Consider the following 27,695-nt stretch of genomic DNA (forward strand, 5'->3'; position numbering starts at 1 on the left):
CTTATAAGAAAAGATACAATACGTTATGGACAAGGTTCACTGTATCCTACACTGCTTTTAAAGTTGAGCTCTGAGCTTCCTGGCAGCCAAAGTAAAAAAGTCTACTCAGGGGTCACCTGGGTGGCTCAGTTGGTTAAACACCCAACTCCTGATTTTGACTTAGGTCATGATCTCAGCATCCTGGGATCAAGCCCCACCTCAGGCTCCCCACTCGGGGGAATCTGTTCTCTCTGTGCTTCTTCCCCAGCTTATACTCTCTCCCTCTCTCTTGAATAAGTAAATAAATCATTAAAAAAATTAAAAATGGGTCTTCTCAGAGGATTCCTGCTTCAAAAGAATAGATGTCCTTTATTTTCTATGGACTCGGGTTAATCCTGTTGTTTGGTTTGAGAGGAATTTCTCACCAGGGACTTTCCAAGAGGAAGAGTGGCCTGGTGGACAGGGTCCTCAGTAGGATCTTTGCACTAAACGCAATGGGAAGTTGTGTAAAGCTCTTCAGTGTCCATCGGGGAGAACTGGGGGGCCAGACCCAGGTGTTCAGCACAGACCCAGGCCGCGTGGCTCAGTTCCGCAGCACCCTGCGGTCCCCTCTCCAGCCTTCAGCCCGCCACCCCCCACGGTGACTCCGCGCTCCCAGGCCTTTGGCAGGAGCTCAGTAGCAGATCGTGCAGGCTTCATTTCTGACGGCAAAGGGAACGGGCATTTCATTAGTCACAGTCCAGATGAATTCTTCTTCTTTGACAAAGAAGAGGATGGAAGAGCCCACACTTCTGAGCTTCCGGGCTTCGAGAGTCTGTCGTTTTTACCCCGTTGTCCTTCTCCCCGAGATGGGCGTCATTTCCCTCCTCCAATGGCTCTGACATGTGCTTCTGACAGACACGTGCAGCCCGGGGCCTTCTGACCTATTCATTCTCAAGCAGCCTTCAGCCCTAAATAAGGAACACGTGTCATCCCAGGCAGATTTTTTTCACCTGCCACTTGCTACTAAATCGGTGACCTTTTCCAGATTGAGCCTCAACAAAAGCTTTTGTATGCAGCCCGTCCGCTTGAGACAGACACGGCAGAGCAGCCACCATTCGTGTCCCGGAGGCTTCAGCATCGTGGGCTCCCCGTTCATCGGCCACTCTTTCAACTTGCCCTGGCATTCCTCTGGGCAGAGGGAAAGTCCCTTTCTGGCAGGGTCCGGTTCCTCCTCCCATCCCTCTCGAGCCCCTCATCTACTTGACCTCGTGGGCTCTCAGCACAACTTGGCGCTTTACCATGGATCTGTCTGTGGCCTGGCCCCTCTGTCGGAAGGAGTGTGCCAGTGAGAGAGCGCCTTAAGGTTTTTGGCTTTGTTGTTGCTGTTTACGACTCAGAGCCCAGTACGGTCCCTGGCACATAACCGGCGCTTAAGAAATGAATGTTGGATGAATGAGGGAGTGGATGGGTAGATGGCTAGGTGGCTGGCTGGCTGGCTGGCTGGCTGAGTGAGTCTGGATTAGAATGCTGGCTCCTTGTTCAGAATTATTTGCTTATCTACACACACACACGCATCCCTTCTTTGGCTCTCTCCCACCACGGCCCAATCACTTCTGGGACTTTACCAAACAAAATTATTTTCCTCTTTTGAATTGGAGGCCTCCATTTAGTCTCCATCAGAAAGGTTATCAAGACTATTAAAAAGCAAGGTCTTGTGCTTTGTTCCTGGTGATCTAATACCATGCCAAGAGAAGACCATCAGCTGACTATTATAGGTCCGTTGCCCTTGGCTTGCTAAGAGAGGACTGTCTCCAAGGGGTCAGCAGTGAACAGGCTTAGAGAGAGTGACTCAGCTACCAGAATCCCAGTGGTTTAGGTGGCTTGTCTGCTATTTAGCTTCTGCAAGGGTTGTGTGAGAAGAATGAGTGGAAGGACATGAGTGAAGCCGGGGTCCATCCCCACAGCCCCGTCCAGCTGTTGGTTTCGGCAGCCTTCCTGCCCACCGTGGTCCTGAGCAGCGGAGAAGGACTATTTTTGTTAAGAAGCAAGGGTTCTGGTCTCTTCGCAGCTGCGTAATCTTGGGCGTATTGTTTCCTCCTGTGTAACTCCGTTCCATCCGCTGTGCCGTGAAAAGGTTAGACGAGATGATTACTAAGGTTGCTCCAAGTGTAGTATTTTTAACTCCACTAGGACCTCTTTTGATAAACTGTTCTAATGTCCTTTCAAAGTCAGCCATTTAGCATGTCTCTGTTATAACATGTCTCGGGCCACGCATTTGATCATGTGCTTTGTCTTCTTGATGTACCTGTGGCCTTCTGGAGGGGGAGGACTCTGTCTTGTCTATTGGCTTGTCACCCAGAGTCAGACCCAGTGCCCAGGACTTGTACTTTCTGTGGACAGGGCAACTCAGCTCTTTTCCTGCCCTTGGCTACCTGTGGATTGAGTTGCGAGTCTGCAGTGAAATGCCCCAAAAGACAGGGGGCTTGTGCCAAGTTCATAAATCATCCATGCATAAACTCTGAGAATCTCATCACTTGCATGCTGTCCCTAACACTTCTCCAGTACAGAAAGTTTCTTTTAATCTCCTCTCCTTCCCCTTTTATCTTCATCCCAGGAAACACCACTTAGCTTTCGGGGTCACTCTTGGATCCCAGCTCCATCATTCACCTGTGGGAACCTGGGCTGGTTGCATTCATTTCTGAGCCTCAGGTTTCTTACCTGTAAATAAGAGGCTAAAAGTCCAGGAATGTCACAGCACCTGCCAAAGTGTGTCCACCCTTTTTTTAGCCTAGTGTTCTGAAAATAATAGATGCTTAATTCGTGTTCCGTGCAATCAGAGGAGAGCACACCTAGGAAGGACAGAGCACCTGCACCACACAGCCCTGGTTGCAGACCTTCTCTCTGCATCCATTTTCTTATCATTCAGATGACAAGTCCGGGCCAGAGTACTCCCCAAGCCCCTGCAGCTTAGGGATCCTGGGCCATGCTACTGCAATGGGGTCTTATGGTTTTGGTTTTGGTTTTGGTTTTTTAGAGTACACAAAGTCTCATCCTCAATGCCGGAGTTTCCTTAGACCCAGAGGGACTTTTCTAAACACAAGACATACACTTTTCTGAAAACACACAATTTTCTTACATGAGCCCTTGGCCTTATGAGGTCGCTGACAGACAGGAGTGTGGTTTGGGGCTCAGCTCTCCTACAGCTGTGGGCTGCTGTGGCCAGCAGATGGTTTCGGGGGTAAGACTGGCCACAGATTTCTCTCCTGAAAGGATGTGCATCACAACCAGCCACTTGAATTCGAAGTTGGTGAAAGAAGTAGGGAGACCCTGGTTTTTCACTGGCGGTGCTAGGGAAGCCAGTTAGAAGCCTCATAGTAGGTAGAACATCTTGAGAATGAAAGGTGGTGGCAGGCAGAAGGGTGCGGAATGGGGGCTTTGGAGTCGAGGCTGCTTAATTACAAATGTTAGAGAAAGAGCGGATACGTTGACAGTCTAGAACCCCTACCTTTAGCTCCCCATCAGCTCTCCTTGACCCTGTACCATATGGTAGCTTTCTACTGTGATGGGGGAGCCCTTTTCTGGCTTCTCTCTCCTTTGTTCAACAGTGAAGCATCATGGGGCCCGGGGTTCTGCCTTGGTCTTCTCCATCAGCCTCTCCTTTCTGCGAGCTCATGCTCTTAAACACCGTTGGTGTCCCAGTGATAATCCAGATCCACAGCTTAGATTCAGCCCAGGCTGAATTTAGGCAAAACAAGAACTCGGGATTCCACCCAAATGGTGGTATACCCGTGCTTTGGGATAAGAGGGTCCCGCTCAGCAACAAGAAGGAATGCAGTATTAATGCATATAACAACTTGGGTAAATTTCAGAAACACTGTGCTAAATACAGGAAGTCGAACATAGAAAACTCCATGTTCTATGATTGTGATTCTGTTTATGTGCAATCCTAGAAAAGGCTGAACAAGAGTGTGACAGAAAGTCAGCAGCAGTCGCCTGGAGCTGGGGTTCAGGGAGGTAGATCGCGTGCAGAAGGGCCACAGGGAGACTTCAGGGTGTTGGAGCCGTTTTGTAGTTGTTGGTGATGATGGTTTCATGACCGCACATGGTTACAAAAATGTCAGTGAGTCTGTAGAATTCTACTGTACTTAGGTAAAGCTTGAGGGAAAAAGAATGATTCCCATCATTTCTCCTCTAAGCTGCTAGAGAGATGGGGAGAACAAGCTGCTTTTTCCAGCCACGGGTGGGAGAGCCGGTGGGGAAGAGAAGAATCTAGAGTTCGGGATGGGACATCCCAAGTCTGAGACACCTACTAGATGTCCCAACCAGAGAACTGAGCTGGGCAGTTGAATTTATACTTCTGGAACTCAGTGTGGAAATCAGACTGGGGACAACATGTGGGCAGTATTTAAAGCAGCGGGCTGGACGGAGGTCACCAGGGCCACAGACCAGTGAGCGGGGAGCGGCAGAGCTCTGGGGATTGAGGGGAGGTCTCAGGGCTCTGGCGTCCGTGGGAAAGACTCAGTGGGATCAACCGTGTAAAATATCGTTGGCTTATACCAAGTATTCCTTCCATAGTAGCTTACGTCATCATCAGCTTTTATGTTGGTGAAATTCGCGTCATTTCAACCAATTAGCCATTTTTAAATGTGTGATTCAGGAGTGTTTAGTTGTTTATGGGGTGAGGCAGCTGTCACCTCTCTCTGGTTCTGAGACATTCTCATCACCCCGGAACACCCTGTACCCAGCAAACTGTCACTCCGCACCATCCCTCCCGCTGTGCGCTGTTCACCACTGACCTACTTTCTGTCTTTATAAATTTGCCTACTCTCGATATATGAAAGGAATTCTACAGTATGTGAGCTTTTGTGTCTGGCTTCTTTCACTAGGCATAACACGGCCAAGGTTCAACCGAGTTGTAACGTGCATCGGTGCTTTGTTCCTTTCTACAGCTGAGTATGTTATTTTATTATTATTATTATTATTATTTCATGTCTCCCCACGCTGACGCCAGAGCACGTGCGGGAGTTCTTCCCCGAGAACTTTCTCCCTCCATCCTCTTCATCTAGTTGTCTTTTCCTCCTCCCGTGCTTGATTTGACTTGTGTCGGGGGCAAGTCCCACCTCCTCAGAGACTTACCCCACACCCAGCAGCACCTCTTTCCCATCCCCCAAGACACATACGTAATGTCGTCAAGTTCCCTTTACCATCTGTTTCCCAGAGCCTGATCCAGACTCAGGCTAACTTGTCTGCACTGCACTGTTCCCGGCAGGAAGAGAGCACTTCAGTGCTCCCCAGGGTCTGTGGAGCCCTGGGGGACCCGGGGCTATGAGAGCAGCAGAGTCTGCCCCCGTTCCCACAAGCCCTATACCCTTAGTAGATGGCAGGCCCCTCGCCTCCACCTCTCGGTGGGGACGGCCGTCAACCCAGGCATCCCACGGGCACACAGATCCCTCAGAAGGTGTTTGCTGACCATGTTGTGTGTCTGCAGCCCTTACCTCTCTGCTCATCTCTAGGCTTGCCCGTTTCCACTGGGCTGCTTCTGAAAGAAAGAGCGAGAGAAGAAGGGAGGGAGGGGGGAGAGGAGGAAAAGGAAGGGCAAGGAAGAAAGAAAAATAAGACCCTTGATTTCGAACCCCGCCGAGCATCCCCTGACCCATCTCCCACACAGCAGCAAGAATGTTCTTTCCAGACCCAGACTCCGATCACACTGGCCCTCGCTGACTGGAGCGGGGGCTGTGTAGCGCCCCCATGCTGTATCACCCCCGGGGCACCGTCCGCATTGTCTTCTTTGCACATGGTGCCCGGTGTCCTGTGGCCAGACAGTCTTCCCTGCCTCGGGCCCTTCAGTTGTGCCCCCAGTTTGTCCTTCAAGGAGAAGCCTCCTTACTCTGGCCCTGGCCTTCAAGACCCCACAGGTCTCTTCCCACCTCCTCTGTGGGGTCTGTGTCTCAGCCACGCTGGCTGTTAGTCCCTTGCGTGGTAGTTTTTCCTCCTGACACCAACTGTCGGAGGACACCAAGTGGGCAGCCTACAACTCAGATCTGACACTACTACCTGGAGTTGGCGTCAGACCCCACGGGTTCTCGGACTCTGTCCCTCCATTGGGCTCTGCCTGTGCCGTCAGACATCAGGCATGATCGGGCCCCGAGTAACCCACACTCCCATTCGACTTGGCTACTGAGTCAGGGCCTCTCTCAATCCCCATCTTCATGTAGCTTTGCTATTTGCTAGATCACAGAACCCAGGAACTCACTTTACTTACTATTAGTGGTTGATTTTAAAGACTACAACTCAGGAACAGCCAAATGCAAGAGATGCTTACGGCAGGGTTGTGGGGAGGATGGTGGAGGTGCCATGCCTTTTCCGAGGGCACCATCCTTGAACACGAAGATGTGTTCACCAACCCATAAGCTCTCTGAATCCCATCATTTGGGGTCTTTGTGAAGGTTTCATTAGCTAAACATGGTTGATTAAATCATTGGCCATATGTGATGAACTCAGTCTCTGGCCCCTCTCCCCACCTTAGAGGCTGGGCAGTGGGGTAAAAGTCCTGAGCTTCTAATCAAGACTTTGTCTTTCTGGCAACTAGCCCTCCATGTAGCTCTCTAGGGACCCACCAGGAGTCACCTCATTACAACAAAAGGTGCTCCTGTCACCCTTACCACTCAGGAAATTCCAAGGGACAGAGACCAGGTATCTTTCCATGACACCATATCCTTCATCCTTGTCAAGCTTCCCATTGCAGGGTCTTAACATACACTGTCACCCTGCCTTGGTACTCTTCCCATCTTCCTTCAGATCACGATCAGATCCTTTTTTCCTCAGATGACTCCTTGACTGACTTCCCCTCTTACAGTCCCTGGCAGCACTCTGACCTCCGACCTCACCTTCCCCAGCCCTTCAGCGTCAAGTTCCACACTTGTTGGTGTGACTGTTTAGCAACCTTGCCCTATGTCATGGGCTGAGTTATCTCTCCCAATATTCATATGTTGAAGTCCTAACCGCCAGTATCTCAGAATGTGATTGCCTTTGGAGAGAGAGTTTTTAGACGGGTGATGAAATGAAGTCAGTAGGATGGGCCCTCATGTGTTACGACTGGTGTCCATATAAGAAGAGATTAGGACACACAGAGGAACCATGTGAAGACACAGGGAGAAGGCAGTTATTTACAAGCCAGGGAGCAAAGACTCAGAAAAAACAACCATGCCAACATCTCAGTCTGGGACTTCCAAATAAATTCTTTCAGCCACCCCATCTATGGTACTTGTTACAGCCGCCCTAGCAAACTCATACGTCCTAAGCTGCACTGAAGGTGGGGACCATCTCACAATTAACCCACCATTGCATCCCCATAGCCCAACCTGGTGCTTAACTAATATGTATTCAATAAGTATTTGCTAAGTGGATGAGTGATTGACCTCATGGCAATGACAGAGATCTTCGAAATAGGAAGTTTCATTAAACTGGTACTGAGTAATCCAGACTGGTGATCCTTCTTTATCTTAGTATCTCTCTTCCAAACTTCCTCTCTGTCCTCTCTTATTGAATGAGCATCCCTCCACCTCTGTAATCTGCCCAATGACCATCCTTAAGAAGATAGATTTGGTCCTTAAGCTTCCTGACTGCTGCTCAGACATACCAAAGCCTCTTTTGGCAACTTCCACCTTCCAGACCATATCCCAAGAATAAAGTTTGCTGAGTGTCTGGCCTCCATACATATAGAGTATCAGCAAGCAATAATGCTGTAATCTTGGGAATATTATATGAAGAAAAAACCTGAGTAATAGCTACCAAAGACCAGGAAATATTTGCTAATAATGGTAACACTTGAAGTTGAACAGTAGTTAACAGTTTACAACATTTTTATTTTACTCTTAAAATAACCACATGAAAGACCTAAATGTGAGACATGAATCCATCAAAATTCTTGAGAACACAGGCAGCATCCTTTTTGACCTCAGCCACAGCAACTTCTTCCTAGAAACATCACCAAAGGCAAGGGAAGCAAGGGCAAAAGTGAACTATTGGGACTCCATCAACATCAAAACCTTTTGCACAGCAAAGAAAGCAGTCAACAAAACCAAAGACAACTGACAGAATGGGAGAAGATACTTGCAAATGACATATCAGATAAAGGGCTAGTATCCAAAATCTGTAAAGAACTTATCAAACTCACCACCCAAAGAACAAATAATCCAATCAAGAAATGGGCAGAACACATGAACAGACATTCCTGCAAAGTAGATATCCTGATGGCCAACAGACACATGAAAAATTACCCAACATCACTCAGCATTGAGGAAATACAAATCAAAATCCCAGTGAGATACCACCTGACACCAGTCAGAATGGCTAAAATTAACCAGTCAGGAAACAACAGGTGTTGGCAAGGATGTGGAGAAAGGGGAACCCTCCTGCACTGTTGGTGGGAATGCAAGTTGGTGCAGCCACTCTGGAAATAGTATGGAGGTTCCTCAAAAAATTGAAAATAGAGCTACCCTACAACCCAGCAATCACACCACTGGGTATTTACCCTGAAGATACAAACGTAGTGATCTGAAGGGACATGCGTACCCCAACATTTAAAGCAGCAATGTCCACAATAGCCAAGCTATGGAAGGAGCCTAGATGCCCCATCAACAGATGAGTGGGTAAAGAGGACATCTTGCTGTTTGCAACAATGTGGGTGGAACTAGAGAGTAGTATGCTTAGCAAAATAAGTCAATCAGAGAAAGACAATTATCATATGATCTCATCGATATGAGGAATTTGAGAAGGAAGACAGAGGCTCATAGGGGAAGGGAGAGAAAAATGAAACAAGACAAAACCAGAGAGGGAGACAAACCATAAGAGACTTTTAATCTCAAGAAACAAACTGAGGATTGCTGGAGTGGAGGAGGGTGGGAGGGATGGGGTGGCCGGTGATGGACAGTGGGGAGGGTACGTGCTATGGTGAGTGCTGTGAATTGTGTAAGACTGATGAATCACAGACCTGTACCCCTGAAACAAATAATACATTATATGTTACTGAAAAAGTACAATAAAAAAACCCACAAGATGGAATCAGGATGAATTTTACCATCATCCACTTTATTTTCTTATTTTTATTTATTAAAATTCAATTTATTTAACATATATTGTATTATTAGTTTCAGGAGCAGAATTTAATGATTCACAAGTTGCATATAACACCCAGTGCTCATGGTCCATCAGGGGCCTTCCTTAGTGCCTGTCTCCATCATCCACCTCCCCTCCGGCAACCCTCAGTTTGTTCCCTATAGTCAAGAGTCTCTTATAGTTTGCCTCCCTTTGTGTTTTTATCTTACTTTTCTTTCCCTTCCCCTATGTTCCGCATATGAGTGAAATCATATAGTATTTGTCTTTCTCTGAGACTTACTTCACTCAACATAATACCCTCTAGTTCCATCCATGTCATTGCAAATGGTGAGATTTCATTCTTTTTGATGGCTGAGTAATATTCCATTATATGTATACACCCATCTTCTTTATTCATTTGTCTTTCAGTAGACATCTGGGCTCTTTCCATAGTTTGGGTATTGTGGACATTGTTGCTATAAACACTGCGGTACCCCCTTTGGATCACTATTTTAAAGAAATAAAAACTAAAGCTCAAAAATCAAGTAGTTTTGGTCCAGGTTGCACAGTTAATACAGTTGACTTCTGATGGGGTTGAACTGAATAATGATGGGCTAGGAGCACCAACATTCCTCCCCATCCAACATCCTCCCCAACCCTACTCAGGTGAAAAATCTACATATAACTTTGGCTCCCTCAAAACTTACCTACTTATTGCCTGGAAGAATTACTGATCATGTGAATAAGTGATTAGCACGTGTTTTTTTATGTTACATGTATTCTATCCCATATTCTTACAAACAAGCAAACTAGAGAAAAGGAAATGTTAAAATCAGAAGAGAAAATACGTTCACTGTACTGTACGTATTTATAAAAAAAGAATCGGCATGTAAGTGGACTTGCATGTTCAAACCCATGTTGTTCAAGGATCAACTATAACTGGAAAACCCAGAGCTTTTGTCGTGGCCTTAGAATCATACAGATAAGTGCTTTTTCCTACAGGCCCAGTAGGAAGAGTGAGATGATTTCTCCTAGGTGCTGTCACTAGTGAGCCAAAGGAGCGTCCCTAAATGAAGTATCTGAAAGATGCCAGCAAATCGTGTTCTCCAAAGAAGGTCCAAGGAGTCCATGGATGGAGGTTGTAGATGGATCTGGGCCAGCTCTGCTGCCCTGGCTGAGGCCTCGTCTAAGAGGGGACAGCAGCCAGGCGTCCTAGGAATCAGTGTGATAAGAACAGCCTTGGAAGAGAGCCCAACGACTGGCCCCGTGTTCCTTTTTAGTTTTTCCCATTTCCAAAGACCAAAGATCAGGGAAGGAAGAAGAGAGAAATCATTATTTGAGATCGAGCAGGAGTTTTTTTAAACTGTAAATTAAGTTAATGTGGGCCCATATGGGACTGATTTGAGAGGGTCGGGAGCTGAGGGGGACTTGTTCTTACTTCTTGGCAGATGCAATCGTTACCTGAACCTTTATTGGATTGTAGACTCTTTTCTGAGCCTCGGGCTGTCCTTCTGTTCTCCCTAGATGCCCTTGGGTAGGAAGTGCTCTCAGCTCAGCGCCCTGGGATTGATGCTGAAGGAAATTAGTCTCAGAGCACCTGATGGACATCAGAGATTCTGCAGGATTCTGGGCCGTGTGGGCAGGAACAGCTGTGCGGGTCAAATACGCCTTGGCCAGACTTTCTACCCACCCTCTCGTTTTGGAGCCTTGCCCACAGTGGTGGCACTTGGAGAGGGAGATGCCTTGCAGATTGTTCCTAACGCAGAGTGTAGGTGTAGAAATGCAGGCTTTCGCACAGAGAGATGTGAACACAGCCCAGGCTCTGTGGTCCCAGCCACTGGTCCTTGACAAGTGATGTGACTTCTTTAAACCTCGGTTTCCCTTCCGAACGATACAGATAAACACAGTGCTCACCTCTTGGGCTTGTAAGGTACTCAGAGACAGGGCATGGAGAGCTCATACCCCAGTGCCTGGGCAAAGTGCCCCCCAAAAGGGGGCTGCCCTGAGGAAGAGGGGCCCCCATCAGTGGGCAGCTGGGTTCACACAGATACAGTGCAGGTGGAGGAAGTATGGGCACGTGGACAGTACAGCAGGAGGGGGATGCTGAGAGAGCTCGTTGGGGCGTTCAGTAAAGGCGTACAGTAAAGACCGCTCACAATCGGGTCGGAAGGGAGCTTTAAGACCATCCAGTCTGAGGCAGAAATCCCCCTCCCCCAGCATGCCTGCTGAGTGACCTCCCTCTCCAAAGGTCCCCAAACCTGTCATGCATGAGAATTAATGGGTGTGTCTTTGCCAAGAAATCCCCAGGCCTCCCCTGCCCAGGAGAATCTGCTTCAGGGAGGTGAGGGGTAGGGCCGGGCAGATGATAGCTATCCCATTTGAGAAGCTTTTTGTAGAGATCATAAAATCCAGACTGCAGGGACTGGGTCTGTTTCCTACAGTGCCTTGTCTCCAGCAGTTGGCACGGACCCCCCTGCACGGTGGGGTCTCAGTGTATACCTGCTGGGTGAGGGCAGAATTGTGCAGCTTCTTCCAGAACCAGGCAGTGTTCAGAAGCTAGAAAGGCAGCTTGTTTCCGTCTTGCTGAACTCTAATGGAACTCTCACAGTCTTGCTTCTAAGAAGCAAAATCTATCTTCTTCCAATCTTCACTCGTTCAGCCTAATTCTACCTTCTGGAGTGACACAGATTCTAATTCCTCTTAGAAGGGATTATCCTTCAGCTATTGAGGTCAGCAAAGATGGGGTCTTTATCTCTAAATGAGATCGGGGTTGCCTGAACAATGAATCAAGCTTCGTCATGCACCCCCAAGGCAACCAAATGGTCGACGGAAGAACCTTTTTAACTGGAGCACATGGGTTCCAACTCAAGGCCATGCAGTATGAACGAGAGACACAGAAACCTGCTCGAGGGTCTCAGTGGAGCCCCATGAAATAGAAAACCTTTACCATTTTCCAGGGGAGGGAAATGAGGGACAAAGAATTTCCCCAAGATGACCATTCCAGTGCAGGAGAGCTAGAATTTGAACCAGGTGAGAATTACCATGCACGTTCCAGGGAAGACAAGGCAGTCAAGTTAGAGAAGCTGGTGCATGGGGAACATAGCCAGCATAGAATCAGGGGCAGCCCCATCATTGGGTGCTGTGTCCCTAAACCCCGTGCTCCCCCTTCCTGGGCTCCACCTGTAAGAGCAGGCGGTCCCAGAGTGAGTCCTCGGACGGTTGCTGTGCCTGTGAGTGTCTGTGATCCCTGAGTGCATTTAGCAGAGCTGAACTCAGGCTGTAGGATCTGTGAAATGTGCAGGTTCAGAAACGGCCCTTTTCAACCCATTCAGGTTGCTTAAATACCCTTTTGTGTGGCATCTTCTAAGCGGATGCTTTATCCTTCCGCACCCACTGGCTGGGGGCTCCCGGGGCGGGCGCGCAGCAGTTCTTAAAGGATGTTTAGTAGACGGTAATGTGATCCTGTATGTTTTCCTTATTATTAGCCATCCTGCACCCAGACATGCCCTGAATGGTACTATTAAAGGCTTTCCTATTTTAAAGTAGCTTATTAGAATAAATATGAGGTTGGGAAGTCATGTTGCTTTCTCTGCTGATACTCCGGACAGCCCCTGGTTATAACATTTAATATTCCCCTGCTGGTGTGAGCAGAACTGATTTGATATGCAGCAGTGGTTGGCAGACTCTCTCTGTGCATCGAGGGGCTTTCCTGGGGGTGGAGATAAGGAGACAGCCCCGGAGCATCTGCGATCAGAGCTATAACTACCTGTGCCTGGTGTTTACCTGGAGAGGTTAACCTGTAAGCATCCACTTCCATCCTGTTCAGAAAGAGTTTGCCGGCTCCAGATGGGCCAGGATGGTCGATGATAGATAGTACTTATTTTTCATCCATCCATCCATCCATCCACACACTGCTGGGCCCTGGAGCACTAAGCTTTTTAATCAAGGAAGCAAAATGATCAGATTTGCACTTTCAAAGTATTTCTGCGTAGGCAGAATGGAATGGCAAGGCTCCCTGGAGGGAAAGGTCATCCAGTGTGATCTGCGAAGCCATCTGGGAAGGAGATGGATTGAGGGGCTGACAGAGCCAGGCAGAGGGCGGGTTTGAGAAACCGCGGATCAAATCGGTGGGATTTGGTTATGGCAAGGATGTGGAGAGCAAGGATTTAAGAGTAGAAGCTCTGGGAAGTCGTCTGAGCTGGGTTGGAGATGGGGGATTGACTTCCTGTCCGTGGTATTTGAGGCCACTGGAGTAGATCCTGTCATCCGGGAGAGATGGGAGGGGACGGGAGTTGGGGAGCACCGGCATTAAGGGGAGGCAGGGAAAGGATGTCCAGAGCGGGGGAAACAGCCAAGAGACTAGTGTCACAGAAGCTGATAACTTCAGAAAGGCCCCCGGGGAGGGTTGGGGCTATGGCCAGCAGGACAGGGCAGGGTGGTAAGACCACATTTGCTGGGACGTCTCAGACACCACGCCCAAAGTGACCATCACTATTGGAGGTGGGGGACAGGGCAATGCCTCAGGTGAGCACCTACCAGGACCCATGCACTCGACCTGTGTTGGGTGATCTGCACATCTGTTTAGAGATGGGAGATGGATTCTGTTCTTGCCTTTTTATAGTTAAAAAAAGAAGAAAAAAAAAAAAAAAGCTCAGAAAAAGTCAGACCCTGGCCAAGCCCTGCAGAACTGGGGCTGGAACCTTCCTCAGCCTGGGTTGCAATCCCTTTGCCTTTCCAATTTGCCATCCAGCCTTGCCTCCCACCTGGTGGCCTGGTCGGGCCTGTCCGTGCCCCTCGTGCCCCGTGGAGGCGTCACCATGCCCTGCTCCTGGGGCCTCACCTCCCGAACGGAGCTCTGCCTCCAGCCCGAAGCCGCGGAGGGAGGGAAGAGGGGAGTTGCCAGCCTAGAGCCATCCGTCTGCGGGCTGGTGACACCGACACCAGGGCCCCAGCAGAATAGCAAGCTTGTTCGCTCTTGTCTGGCTGTTAGTGGTGATGTATGAATAAGCAAAGAAGACAGCTTCATTTTCATAAGTTAACTTGTGCCTGGAGTAAGAAGACGGGGAACAGCGCACTTAATCATAACCACGGGGCCGCACAGAAAACAATGACAAAGGCTTTTCTGTTAGTCACGGTGTTTTATTGTAATAACTCCTAAGAAGACGAGACGGTGCGGAGTGCTGAGGGAGGCAGCACGCCAGCAGCCCGGGTCCTCCCCCCCCCCCCGCACCTCCCGCAAAGAGGAGTCCCCTGAGACTTGACCTCTTAATGGGGTGGCAGGCCTCCTGGGCTCGCATCGTCCAGGCTAAAGCTTTAGACGTGGACCACTGGAGACCAGATGCCGCCTGGGTTATGAGCTGGGGTTGGCAGGGTTGGAAAGGGTGATTGTCACCAGGGAGTGGCGGGGCCTCTGCCTGGAAGGGTGTTGTGTCGTGAGGCAGCACTGTTCTCAGGGAATCCTGAGAGTGTGGAGGGCTTTGTGGACGAGGCAGGTGGAGGCCGCCATCGTGCACCAGAGGAGACAGTAAGCGACCCGGGAGGCGCCCAGCCGGCACCCTCCACCATCCCCCGCCTCCATGATTCCTTGTCCTCTGTTCCTGCGACTTGTCAGTATTTCTGCCACCACGAGGACCATGATGCTTCCTAATTGTTTATCTTCCTCCTCTTCCAGCTGCCTCTGCGGCAACAACCGTGTTTTATTTGTCTTTGATTCCGTAGTCTGTTGTGTGGTCTCTGACACAGCAGACCCTCAGCCCATGCGAAACTAAAGCAGCGTCTAGGCAGAATAAGGACTGGGTCAGCTAAGGAAGGAGCTGGGGAGATGGGTAAAGCCGTAGATGCCTGAATCCAGGCCCATGGGACAGAAGGGCCGGGGGTGTGTGTGGGGGGGAATCCTGGCTGTAATGATAAGAGCAAATACCTACTCAACATCGTACAGGTTTTCCAGGCATTGTTAGTGGTAACACTTGAATACGCACAAAACACAAAATTAACTTGTGCCTCAAGAGAAAAAAGTTAATGCTAAGGTATGTCCTGTGTTTTAAGCTCCCTTTATAAGTGAATGAACTCGTAGGCACTGAGAGGTTAGGTAACTTGTTTGAGGTCACACAGCTAATAAGTTGAGGAGCCGGGATTTGAAGCTGGACAGTCTGGCTCTGGCATTCCTTTTCTTCATCAATTCTCTGCTCTCAAGAAGCGTAACACAGGAGGCTGCCACTGAGTTCTGCTGGTCTGTGGGCAAGATTTAGATGCCATCATAGCTTATTGTGTGCTGGGGAACCCCACAATGAGTCTCACCCCCTACTGTAGCAGGTTACAGAGCTTCCAGACCTGGATCAATAGTTCTCTGACTTCAAAGTGCTCTCCAATTACCTGGCTCTTTTGTGATGCAGATACCTAGACCCAATGGCCCGAATTCTCTTCCGTCTGCCAGGGGCTGAAAGGTGTGGAGTGCTGTATGACTGATAGCTGCTTTTAACCAGCATCCTCCGGGCTTACCTGGAAGCTTCGGAAAGAGCATTTCGCTCTCCCCTCCTTCACCAAGATCGACACCTCCTCCCACTCAGCTCTGTCTGGCGGGTCTGGCATCTTCCTCACCCTTCTGGGAAACTGCGGAGCGGGAGTGACAGCCCCTGGATACACGGGTACACCCCCTGCTCTGCTGAAGTTTGAGCTCAAGGTCTCGGTCTCCAGAGGAAGAGTGAGGAAGAGTGAGACGCATGGGGAACTTCAAGTCGTGTTCTCCAAACTTCCCTGCTCCCAGTCTGCACCTGGGCTGCCTTGCTCACACGATGGCTGCAAACAACTCTTTTGCACACACCAGCCCTCTCATAAGGTTTAAAAAAAAATCCTTCATTAGCAACAGGATAGTGGTAATTTTAGTACCCATGGGTTGAGGAAATGCAAATTGGTAAACAGCTTCCAAGCCTTTGCTTTGCTTTTTTAGACAGATCCATTAGCTGCTCTGTCGATGATTAAAATGGTAGCAGGGTTTTGCAAGTGGGCTTGTGAAGCCCCTGCCCCATTTGGTGCGTCAGGGCTGGAATGTATGGAGTGCTGTGTAAGTGGTGCCTGGTGAACTAGCATCATCCGGGCTCATCTAGAAGCCTTGGAAAGAGAGCAGGCCCATCCACAAGGGTTTCTTTGGACGTCATCTAGGACAACAGTTAGGTCCTTCTAGAATTTACTGAACTGTGGTCAGGGTTTTGGCATGATGAATACCTACAGTGAGTCCTCTAACTGGCAATAATAGGTGATATTTTCCTCATTTTTTTTTTTTTTGTTTTGCTTTGTTTTGTTTCTTTGTTTTTTGTTTTTTGTTTTTACCAACAAATTGGTTCAGTATCTGCGAATGGGGAGTTCATATCCTCTGCTAATTCTCTCATGCCTTGACACTTCTAAATAAGAATTCTGGGAGAATGCGTGGATCTTGGTGAATGAGGGGAGGGCAAATGCTCTGCAGCTTCGAAAATGCGGGGATACTAACACACACACTAGTGTTACGGGGCTCCGAGTCGGGAGAGGGTTATCCACGAAATGTCATGGACTTAGCAGACATTTATAGCATTGATACGCAGCCCTTGCCCTTGGACTGGTGGAGGGGGGGATATTTTTACACATGTGGTGTGGGTGTGCCTGCGTGTCACCTGTCTGTCCTTGATGGGGCGTAAGTCAGCTGATGGCCAAAAGTGCCAGGAGTGCTAGGTAGAGCCGTCTCCTGCCTCAGGGGTAAGCCAAGGACAAGGTTCACACTCAGGGATGTTCATAGCTGGCTTTGGGCTGGAGACACGCTGGAAGGGATTCCGGGCAGGAATTGGCCGAGGGTAAGGGCACTTCCTGCCAAGCGAAAGCCGTAGGAGCAAGAGCCGAGGGAGGGAGAACCGAACTATACATTTTCTTGTGGCAGGAATGAAGTGTGGCTACGTAGAGAAAGCTTCTGAGGAAGTAGATCAGGGTCAAACATAATGCATGGAACGCCAGAGCCCAGAATTTGGACTTTCAGGTGGTTGAAGAGGACCTCACCCTAAATTCAGTGAAAGACCATTCCCCTCTTGTCATTTCCGAGCACGTCGTGCCCTCCATCCATTATATTGAACCTGGGGTCCTTGTACCAACTCCCCCAAGGACTATGCCATCCCCTGCTCCACTCCCCAGCCTCCGTGCAAGATCATCACATGAGCTCTCGAATGAGGTCCCGGCACACGGCTTTCTCAGCTGAGGACCACCTGCCTTTCAGATCTCACCGTGTTCTGTGAGCATCGCAAGCTTACCGCGGTGGAATGGATCCACTCTTGCCCGTCCTGAGTTGGTGATGGGTTTTTCTGAGGGATTCTACATGGGGTGGATGTGATCGTATACAGTGACAAAGTGGGTGGTAGTATTTCTCCCATGCGTCTAATTTATGTATTTGTGCTGGGGTGATGATTTAGATAGGAGCTTGATAAATTGATCAAATAAATTACACCGGACCCACACAGCATCATTTCAGGGAGCTGTCATCACACCAGGGAGGTTCTATATCACGCAGTGTGGGGTACCAGGAGAACCGCTCTGTTTTTCTTAACATGTTGCTGGGCTTTCATTGGGTCAGAAAGGTCTGTATTTCTCAGATTGGCCAATAAAAAAAAAAGATTTTAGCCCCAGAAGGCATCGGTTAGCTGCAGAAGACAGTGATTATGAGTCATGGGATACTTTGCAAGTTAGACCGTCCACACCTCAGTTTCTTTCCCTATACAATGTGAATTTTTTTTTTTCTTTTATTCCTGCCTCCAACACTTGTAGTAAAGGTAAGCAAGACTGCACCGAGACAGTGGAAGGAATCTGGGCATCAGACAAATACTGAACTATGTGTGGGCTCCCCCATAATCGTGCAGATCACAGTCCTGGGGAACCTCAGGTTCCTGGTCTATAAAATAGTTGATTGTTGGTCCAAGGGAATATCTTCTGTAAGAGGTGTGGTAGGTTTGTCTCGTGGAAGGCAGTGGGAGCTGAGGCCCTGCTGGCCCCACGTAGAAGGCCTGGGACCCCAGAAGTGGGATGCTCTAAGAGCTGAAGGGGAGGACTGACTCACCTACGATGCTGAGTTACTAAGAGGCCTGGCTCACCTGTGCTGTTGGCCCCGGTGCACCAGACACGCAACTCAAGATCAAGTGGGTATGAGAGGAAGAACGCTGTGGCGGGGGGAGCTGCTGCCGTAAGGGGGCTTCTGTCTGTGAGCCTCCATCTCCCGCACCAAGGGCACGTCTTCCCTCTGTTGGCAGCCTGTGGTCTCCGCGGACGCCCAGAAAGCCAGCAAACTAGCATCTGGTGGGGACACTTGCAGCTGGAATTTGAAGTGTGCCAGTCAGCACAGAGGCGTTGCTTGACTGAAGGGATGGTTGGACCGATGGTTGCCTGGTCGGTTGGAGCTTCTGGCTTGATCAGAGAGGAACTGGGTGACCTTGGGCAAGGTAATTAGCTACCCTGGGCGGCCTCCAGGTGGCGGAGCTGGCCAAGTGTGAGAAGTAAAGAGGGTCCTACAAGTAAAGCCCGGAGATCAGGGCCTGGCACTTGCTAACGAAAGCCGCGGTGCTGATGACCAGCCGTGACTGTATCTCCAGCTCGGCGCGCACTGGCACACGCAGCCTGGCTTCTTCTAAGACCTTTGCTTTCTCTGTACTTTCCAGGTCAGCAGGTCCTGGGCTTGGTCGAGAACCAGAGTGACTGGTACCTGGGAAACCTGTGGAAAAATCACCGCCCTTGGCCTGCGCTCGGAAGGGGCTACAACACAGGTAAATCGTGAGCATGGCGCGGGCGTGGCGAGTGTTTTGGAAGATGACATGAGGGCTCAGTGCTCCTTCCTCTGAGGGAGGAGGCAGGCAAAGCACAGGAGGAGGCTGCCTGAATTCTGCAGCAGACAGTACATACACGACTGACCTTCTAGTTCTTTCTTAGAGCCTCACCTACAAGCACTGAGCTGTCAGACCCTGGCTGGCGGTGGCAATCTCACAAAAAAGCCTTTCTCCTGACTTAACCTTCAGACCTAGATCCCGTTGGGCTTTTTTTAGGAATATGACCTGTAGGTTCCTTGGCCCTGCTGATACAGAGATGGTTCTGCCGTGACAAAGAACCGCTCTGTTCTTCGTCAGATGTTACCACTTCTCAGCACCACGGAAATTTATTTTCCTCACATTCCGTGTCTGTGTTAGGCTCGCTGCTCTGCGCTCACCGTAGGCATTCAGGATTCAAACTTCTTCTACAGGAGGGAAAGTAGCAGATGTCCTGTTGACTCTGAAAGTCTCTGGTCAGAAGTGACGTAACTTCTGCTAATATCTCAGTGGCAAAAGCATCTCTGTGAATGATATCATTCATTCATTCATTCCGTACTCAGCAGCTGTATCTGGAGTAGTTAGGGTGTCCTAGACCCTGTGCCACATGGGCCACATATGGCCCATGACCTCACAGAGCGTATCGATAAGAAATGAGAGCAGCCTCCCTCTCCTAAAGCTCTGGCCTGTCCGTGTTTGGTTTTCACCGTGCTTCCGGATCCTTCTGCGCTTTCCCCTTCATCATCCTCTTTGCCACTGCTTTGGCAGCCTGTTCTCAAAGGATGCAGATGTGTGATCCGTGTCGGGACTGGTACTTGGAGCTCAGGGAGCAGTAGGTTTGGTCAGGCCCAGAAGGACTGGGACCTGGCATCTGAGACCAGCTATCCTGGGGTGGGGCGGGTATCTGGGGATGGTGCCACCCATAGGGTTCTGGAGCCTAAGGCCAGCCTGAAGTCAACGCTGAGAGCTGAGGGTAAGACTCCAGAGAGGTCAGGTACAAATACAGGGGCCCCAGAGGCCAAAGGGAAAATGGAAGACAGTCAAGCTTCCAGAGGTGAGAGTTCAGACATGGGGTCATCGTGGGGTCAAAGCTGGAGGAGGACAAGGAAAGAAAGGTTCAGAGTCAATGTCCTGAGGAACCAGACAGATGCCAGTCAGGGAGCCCCGTGAAGGCCGTCCTTTGAGATGGGGGACACACCTTAGCTGACATTTGCCAGAACATCCAGGCATCCTCACACTATGGAATTTTCCCCTGTGACGCCTTCCAGACTTAACAGCCCAGAGGGGTTGCGGTGGAAGAATTTGAGCCGGCAACCTTCCACCCATCTCCTGAAGGCGCCCCCCAGGGCCACCAGCTATGCTGGGCACTAACACTTGAGTTGCTGGACGGTGAGGAAGTCTGAGCAGCCCCCGAGAGAAGCCAGGCCGCTCTGAGCAGCGGCTCTCCGTTAGCTGGTCTAGACATATTTTAATAATGGCTAAGGCAGTGTCTCAGCATCCCCGCCGAGCAGGCACTGGGAGCTTTCTGGGTGTTAATCTTATTTTATCCTCTCACTAACCCACCAGGCAGGTGCTATTCTTATCTCTACTTTGAACACCGGAAACTCACACTGAGAGAGGTTAAGGCTCTAGTCTGATCAGTAAGGAGGCTGCCTTGTTCATGACTAACCCTCCCTCCCTTGAACTTCAGTGGTTTCAGGATCAAGAATACCATCAAACGTGGACTCTGTCTTTGAAGCATCTGGAGAGGGGCCTAGGATTTGGCCCCCTAAGAAAGCCTCCAGGATGTTTCTGGAACAGGAGGGTCTGCTCTGAAAGGTGGCACTCTGTTTCACCTCCCAGCCAACCCTCCTGGGGGCTTTCATGGTGCACTTGAGGCTGGACCTTTAGGAACCCACTGCGGGGCCAATAAGATGTCCTCCCCCACCACTGCCCAACCCCATACTTTCCTTTGAGCAGCGAATTATCAGGCCATGTTGATCTTTTGCCAAAGCCGGGATTCCCAACACATGTCCTCCAGGCTCCTGCAAAGCTGGAGGACCCCCATGTTTGTTGGGTGAGAGAAGGGAAATCACAGGTAAATCCTGGTGTGTGTTGCGTCTGTCTTCCTCCCAGAATAATAGACAGCATCACGCAGATACGCTGTGTCGAGACATCGGGGTTATGGTTTTCTGCGTAAACCAAACACACTGGTCATCAGTCTGGGTTTGCAGGCAGAAGAGAAATGGGGCACACGGGGAATTTATTATGTCAAAAATGACACGTCCCCTCCTGCCTCTCCTGTTTGACTTCAGCACGAGGTCAGGAGACAGACAAGGATCTAAACCACCTCCAGTCCCCACGTGCGATGCCAAAGGCAGTGAGTTACTTCCCTTGCCCACTGGTACTTAAAGTGCAGAGCCGGTGAGGAAAGCCCTGCTAGAAATGATGTGTCCATTTAAATAAGCCAGTGACACCAAGTGATCATTATAAAGGGATTTATGCGACATCAGAATGCACTGGCTTTCGTGATGGGGATTTGTTATTTTAAGACTCAGAATTGTACCACACGTCGGCGCATGAGTCATGCAACACTTAGATTCTCGTGGAAATTGAGCACTCTGCGGGGAGGGCGCCCGCTTGCCCTAAATCCCAGCATGCAGCAGGCCTCTGAGAAGGGGTCTCTCCAGTAAAGCCCCGAACTGAGCCTTCAGCTTGGGGTGGGCAGACGCTGGGAGATCCACATGCTGGAATCGCCGTTCAGCCACTAAATGTCCACCTAGGTTTAGCCAAGGTGGTTTACCTCCTTGAGTTCACCTCCTCGTTCTCTGCCTTGTACGATAGGATAACAGAGCCTGGGATGGGGGAATTAACAAGGTAAGTAGGTCAACAGGTCAGGCTTTATAGCCACAAAACAAGGGCACAGTATACCTCCGTCTCTGTCCTCTTGGGTTTTTTCTGCCACCTATCCTCTTAGGGAATGGAAACCATTCTCTGCTCTAAAAATGGTGGTTATAGGAAGTTTGCTAAGGTCTTCAAAGCCCTCAGGTCAGAAAAAAAAAACAGAACAAAACACTAAGCTTCTTTGCTTTTCCTTAAATGTAATGCAGCAGCCACCTAGCACTTTTTCTCTTTTTCCCATATCTGGAAAAGGTGGCCTTTTCATATTATTTTAGAAAAAGTGATGGTTTTTACTTCATATATCAGCTTCCTGACTGTGTTTTACTTTAAAAATCTTCAGAAAAAAAAAAGGCATAAAATGCTTGAGTTGAAAAATCTGCCTTCAAGAGGCAACTGGATCACTTTTCGGCTTTGTTCCTTTTGGACAACTACTCCAGCTCTCTGAGCCTTGGGTTTCTTTCTGTGAATGGAGAATAATAAGCCCAGCCCTGCCCCCCAGCCCTTTGGTGGAGGCTTCTCGGTGGTAATGTAGCTTCAAGAGCCTGATAGACCAAAGTGCATTAGGAAGGTGGTTGTGGCATTTATTTCTCTTCCTGACCACAGCTTAGCTGGGCAACTGTTTGCAAGTAATTTAGATTCGTCCCCATTTATCAAGTTCAACTGCACCCACCAGTCATGAGAGCAGATGCTTGACTCTGCATTATCTTCATTAATTCCTTGAATTGTCTTGCACAGTAGACATTCCCCTGGAAACAGCCAGCCAGCTTCCTCCTTCCTCTTCCTGGTTTTCCTTCCCGGTCTGCTAGCACAAAGCCCACAGGGCCTTCAAGATTAGAGAAGATCTGCTCACCATCTTCTACCCGCGCCCCTCCCTTCTTACCTGAGCTGTGTACCACTTAATTCCATCTTCACAGAACTGCTAAAGCCACAGCCCGGCTCAGGGCCCTTCAGGTGGAATTAAAGGGCACCTCCCCCAGCCTCGCTTGGAGATGGGATCATCCCTGACTGCTCTGTCCGTCCATCATCTAGGTGCAGGAAGCTGTCATTCACCAGCATTCAGCAGTTTGCAAGACTTTTTTTTTTTTTTAAACAAGATTATGACAGGCCTCATTAAGATTCAGCCCACTTCAGTTCCTGCACTGATGGTGAAAATCTTAAAAACAAACACCAGCCAAGAAGAGAAGGGGAAGGAAAGCTACAGGTAGCAGGTGGCCGGAGATGATGGAGGAAGGGAGGGCAAGCCAGAGGAAAGGAGATGGCTGCCTTACAGTCCCAAAGGTTACTCAAGGACGAGATGCGTCCTCCCTGAATTGAAGGACATCATATTAACCAGAGGATGTGGTTTAAGAAACTGTTTAAAAATAAAATGCATCCCATTCCTTTCAGTCTCCAAACTAGGCCAGAGACTGACAGATGGAGACCTGGCTCTCCAGGGAGGGAGGAAGGATTTCTCTAGGAATCCTTATCCACAGAACAATAAAATGGGGACATTCAAGGACTGACTCACCTCTGTGGCTGGTGGAAAGTGGAGAAGGAGAAGCCAGACGCCATGGCGATTCCGTGGCAGGGATTCAAAAAAAGCCTACATCTGGCCATTTGCCAGAGAACTGCTAAACACACAGCTCTCGTGAGCTGACCACAAGTGGCTGACCCTTTGCTGTGCCCCCAACATCCAGTATTCAAGTCTGTCCATTTCCCAGAACCCTCCTTGTCTCTTGGCCCAAGAACCAATAACTGTTTATGCTCTAAAGGAATATTGTCCCTGGATGATTTCTGTCTGTAATAATTGCATCCAGAGAAACTAGCTTTAGGTGTAGTTCATTCATTCAGCACCTGCTCCTGAATGCCTACATCCTGGGAAAAGATTTTTTAAAAATGAGTGCTATCAAGAACCTTCCTTTAAGAAGACTGTAGTTTCGTCAAGAAGAGTTTACATATCCCACAAATGAACTTAGTGTGACTTGAGTCCCTGGAATGATCGAGATTCAGAGTTGAGTGCCAACCTTGCAATAAACCCAGACCGGCATTTTCTAGACTGATTCCATAAGGCATTGCAAGAGATGTCGCTATGTCTTTAGAAACTGTGGACTGATAATGTTGAGAAATCTGTACCCTGTATCCTTCCCTTAGAGCTTCAAGTTGCATATTGGTGTATTAGGGTTCCTGGAACGTCCGAGAGTAAGGAAAGCTGTCCAACCCAGCAGCACCTCCCACTCTCACTCAATCCTAGAGCTATGGAAATAAGTTGAAGGGCGGGGGGAACCTCCTGCACTAATTCTGGGGACAGGGATTATCACTTTTTCAGCTCTCTATCCCAAGCGTGTCACAGAAGAGCTAAAATAGAGTTTGTAGAATAAGCCCAGAGAAAGATGCTTGGCATTCGAGGAATGGTTCCCTCACGGCTTTGTACAATACTCATGTAAGGATGGAGACCTGTTCTACTGCATCTTCTAGGTCAACATCCTGTGTGCCATTGCATGTCCGAAGCCAGTCACCAGCCCTCCAAAACCTTCTTCCCAAATGAGGGAATTGTGTGGATGACCTTCCGCCATGGGTTGTCCATTTCTGGTTAGCTCCAGCTTTGCTCTGTGCGGGCGACGCTCTGACCTGAATGATACGCTCTGGATGTTATCAGACCGTCAGAGGTTCATGCCTCCAGCTGTACACTCAGTCCACTCTTCTGAATCATTCAGAATGTCTACTTAGAACATCAGCTTTAGGCCCTAACCCAGAGAAAGTGCATCTGCATCTCTGGAGATGAGGCCAGCTCAATGTTACTTTAAACATGCTCCTTTGGGGCATCTGGGTGGCTCATTTGGTTGTGTGTCTGCCTTTGGCTCAGGTCATGAGCACAGGGTCCTGGGACCGAGCCCCACATCAGACTCCCTGCTCAGTGGGAAGCCTCCTTCTCCCTCTCTCTGCTGCTCCCCCTGCTTGTGCGCTTGTGCTCTGTCTCTCTGACAAATAAGTAAAATCTTGAGCCATGCTCCCTGCATGCTTCTGATGCATGCTAAAGTTTGAGAAGCAGCCTCCTGGTACACTTTCATTGCCATTTGCTCATCAGGCTCAAATTGAACTTGAGTTCAGCTGAAAAGCGCCCTGAATGACTGCTCAGCCAAAGGTTGCCCATTCTGTGCCTCTGCCGTAGATTTATTGACCCTAAAGCACAGGCTTTATATTTATCTCTGGTCAAGTTTTATCTGATTTAGACCAATCTCTGTCCCATTTTATTTGACTTCATTTGAGTCCTCAACTTCGGGTCATCCACAAAAATAATGAAAATGCCTTCTGTTCATTCTGCCAGGAGCCCTTGCCTCGTTTTTGTAACAGATGTTTTGAATGCCTTTTTTACAATCATGAAATAAAATTCAAGGGTTACCTGCATTGCACTGTATATAAATATAATTTCAAAAAATATCGACATAGTGCCCTGGCTATAATTTAAAGAAGAAATTAAAGGAAATTAATTTACTATAAAATAATACTAACTTCATGTGTAATGGTTGAGGCTTGGCGGCAGTAGATGGCCAGTGGAGTGGTCTGGGGCTTCTGTGCCTATTTTCAGGGTAGAATTGTCTTCAGTGTGATGCTGCCAATGCAAAATGGCACCTAGATTCTACCAGTGCTGTGTGCTGTCCGTGAGGTGCTTTCCCAGAGTGGTGAACATCTCTTGGCAAATGATCAAAGAATAAGAAGTATCCTCTTGCCTTGATGTGTATTCTAGGCTCAGTGACCACTAAAACCATGCAAAACCAACACTTAGTTTTGTTTCTATAAGTAGTATTTGTTCCAGTCTCAGATAATTAGAACATCTATATGCAACCGTAATACAGATATCCAGGGGGACACATGGGATGTGGGAATATTCTTCACAGGAGTAGCCTGTCCTAGGAAGAGGTCCTGCCCCCCCACCCCCGCCACCCCAGAGAACCATGAGTTCAAGGCATTGCAGATTTTGAGCAGATGGACCTCAGTGCAAAGCCATGACCCACTCAAGAGCTCCCTCAAGGTCCGTGTCATTGAAGAAGACCATGCTCCCTGCTGGGAGGGAGTTCGGCAAGCTGGACGTCTGTGTAGTCGTTCTGCCTCCAGCTGCTTCTCTCCACTTACCCTTCTCCTAAGGTTCAGTGGAGTTACCCGGAGCTTGTCCACTTCATATCCTGAACCAGAATCTCCTCTGGCCTTTCTTCTGCCTTCTAAGTTTCCAGCAGAAATCCACACCCTCTTCTACCCAATAACCACAGAGATACCGAAGTGAAAGAAAGTGAGCAGTACGTCCCAGACTCTCTTCTGGGGTCTTGCCCTGCTCAGTTCCCTGCACATCGCTGATTCTCTGAGCTTCCATTCATATATGAGATGGGGATGGCCAGGTCTACTTCACAGAGGACGCGGGGGTGGGAGAGGGGAGAAGCACAGAACATAATACAAGACAAGGTTTGGCATGTAGTCGGCGCTAAGTCTGTAGGAGTAGCTGCCTTTCATCACTACTTAAAAGGTGGACTAAGGGACTGCAGGTGTCCGGCCTCCTCCCACATTGGTCAGCCTATGCTCCTGGATCTCCTGTTTCATTTTTCCTTTTAAAAGACAATATGTTCTGGAGATAAACAGTCATGGGTTTGAGTGCCAGCTCCCTCGGGTTCTAGCTCCATGATATCTGGTGGCTAATAATCTTTATTTGTCATATCAGGAATTTGAAGAGTTCCCACTTCACAGGATTGCTTTGAGGACAAAATGAGATTATATTTTATAAAGTGCCTGGGGACGATCTCTGGAACAATAAATGTCAAATATTAGTGCTTTCCTTTGATATTTGAGGTTCCCAAAGAGGAAAGACACTTGTGGCCCTTGAGCATCTTTTGATAGTAACCCTGTCTTTTGTCCGTTGACGAGATCTGGGCCTGTGCCCTCCCTCCCCAGCCCCAACCGTCCCATTTGTTCATTTACTGGACATTTCGTCCATAGGCACCCAGCAGCTGTGACCTGCCAGGCAGTGTTCTAGGCCAAGGGGATGCCACAGACCAAGACCGAAAGGAGCCCTGTTTGTGGGAGGTCCTCTCTTATTGTGGGGGAGAAGCAGTCCCCATCTCACATGCCGGAGTGCCCCTGAACCCGCCCAGCTCCAGCCATTCCGCCTTCTCTGCTGCTCCTTGAGAACACCTGTTTCAACCTGGGGGCCTCTCCAGCTCCGCCACCTCTCCCTGCCTTACGCTCCTCTGTAGTGGTAATTGCCATTTGACCTACGATAATTTCCCTCATTTTCTTTTTAATTTTCTGTCTCTTTCCATGAGGATTCAAGTTCCTCAAGGGTAGTAATTTCTGTCTATTAATTTGCTTGCTTTATCTCCCGTCCCTAGAATCATGCCTGGCGTATATTATGCGTTGCATAAGTATTGTTGTTGAATGAAATGGATAACTTGGGAGGATGGCAAGTGTTTTGGAAATAGTAACCTAGAGCAGCAGCTATCAACAGGGATATTTGGCTGCCAAGGGTACATCGGCAGTGTTCAGAGACCTATCTGGTGGTCACAGGGGGATACTCCTGGCACTTTTGGGGTAAAAACCAAGAGTATAGTCAAACACCCCACAGTGCACGGGAAGGTCCCCTGTAACAAAGAACATCCAGCTTAAAACGTTGACATCTCTGAGTTTGAGAAGTCCTGACATAATGTGATGTGCTGGGAAGGCTAGGAGGGAATTGGATTCTTCTAGAAAGAGCCGTTTGTCTGGGGAAGGGTTCTCCAAGAGGATGGCGTTTGAGCTGCAGACCTGGAAATCAGCATCCATGCTGAGATCTAGAACAGGATTCCAGAGAGAACGGCAAACACAGCCAAGGTCCCGAGCAGGATTGGAGATGGATGTTCATGTTGGTCTCACGTTGGTCTCTGCCCCACCCTCCCTGGGCAGAGACATCAAGCAGACATTCTCTAAGCTTCAGCTGATGAACCCATCTCT

General features: G+C 49.0%; 1 protein-coding gene across 6 annotated transcripts in view; it reads left to right on the forward strand.

Annotated features, from left to right (window-relative positions):
• LARGE1 (LARGE xylosyl- and glucuronyltransferase 1) overlaps positions 1 to 27,695 on the forward strand; it is a 524,421-nt gene that overhangs the window by 389,557 nt on the left and 107,169 nt on the right. For all 6 annotated transcript variants that reach the window (XM_059402154.1, XM_059402152.1, XM_059402156.1 and 3 more), the window contains one exon: positions 18,723 to 18,827. In XM_059402154.1, coding sequence (XP_059258137.1) covers positions 18,723 to 18,827 — 105 coding nt within the window. The remainder of the gene's footprint in view (positions 1 to 18,722; positions 18,828 to 27,695) is intronic.

The sequence above is a fragment of the Mustela nigripes genome, chromosome 6 (genome assembly GCF_022355385.1).
Source record: "Mustela nigripes isolate SB6536 chromosome 6, MUSNIG.SB6536, whole genome shotgun sequence".
NCBI lineage: Eukaryota > Metazoa > Chordata > Mammalia > Carnivora > Mustelidae > Mustela > Mustela nigripes.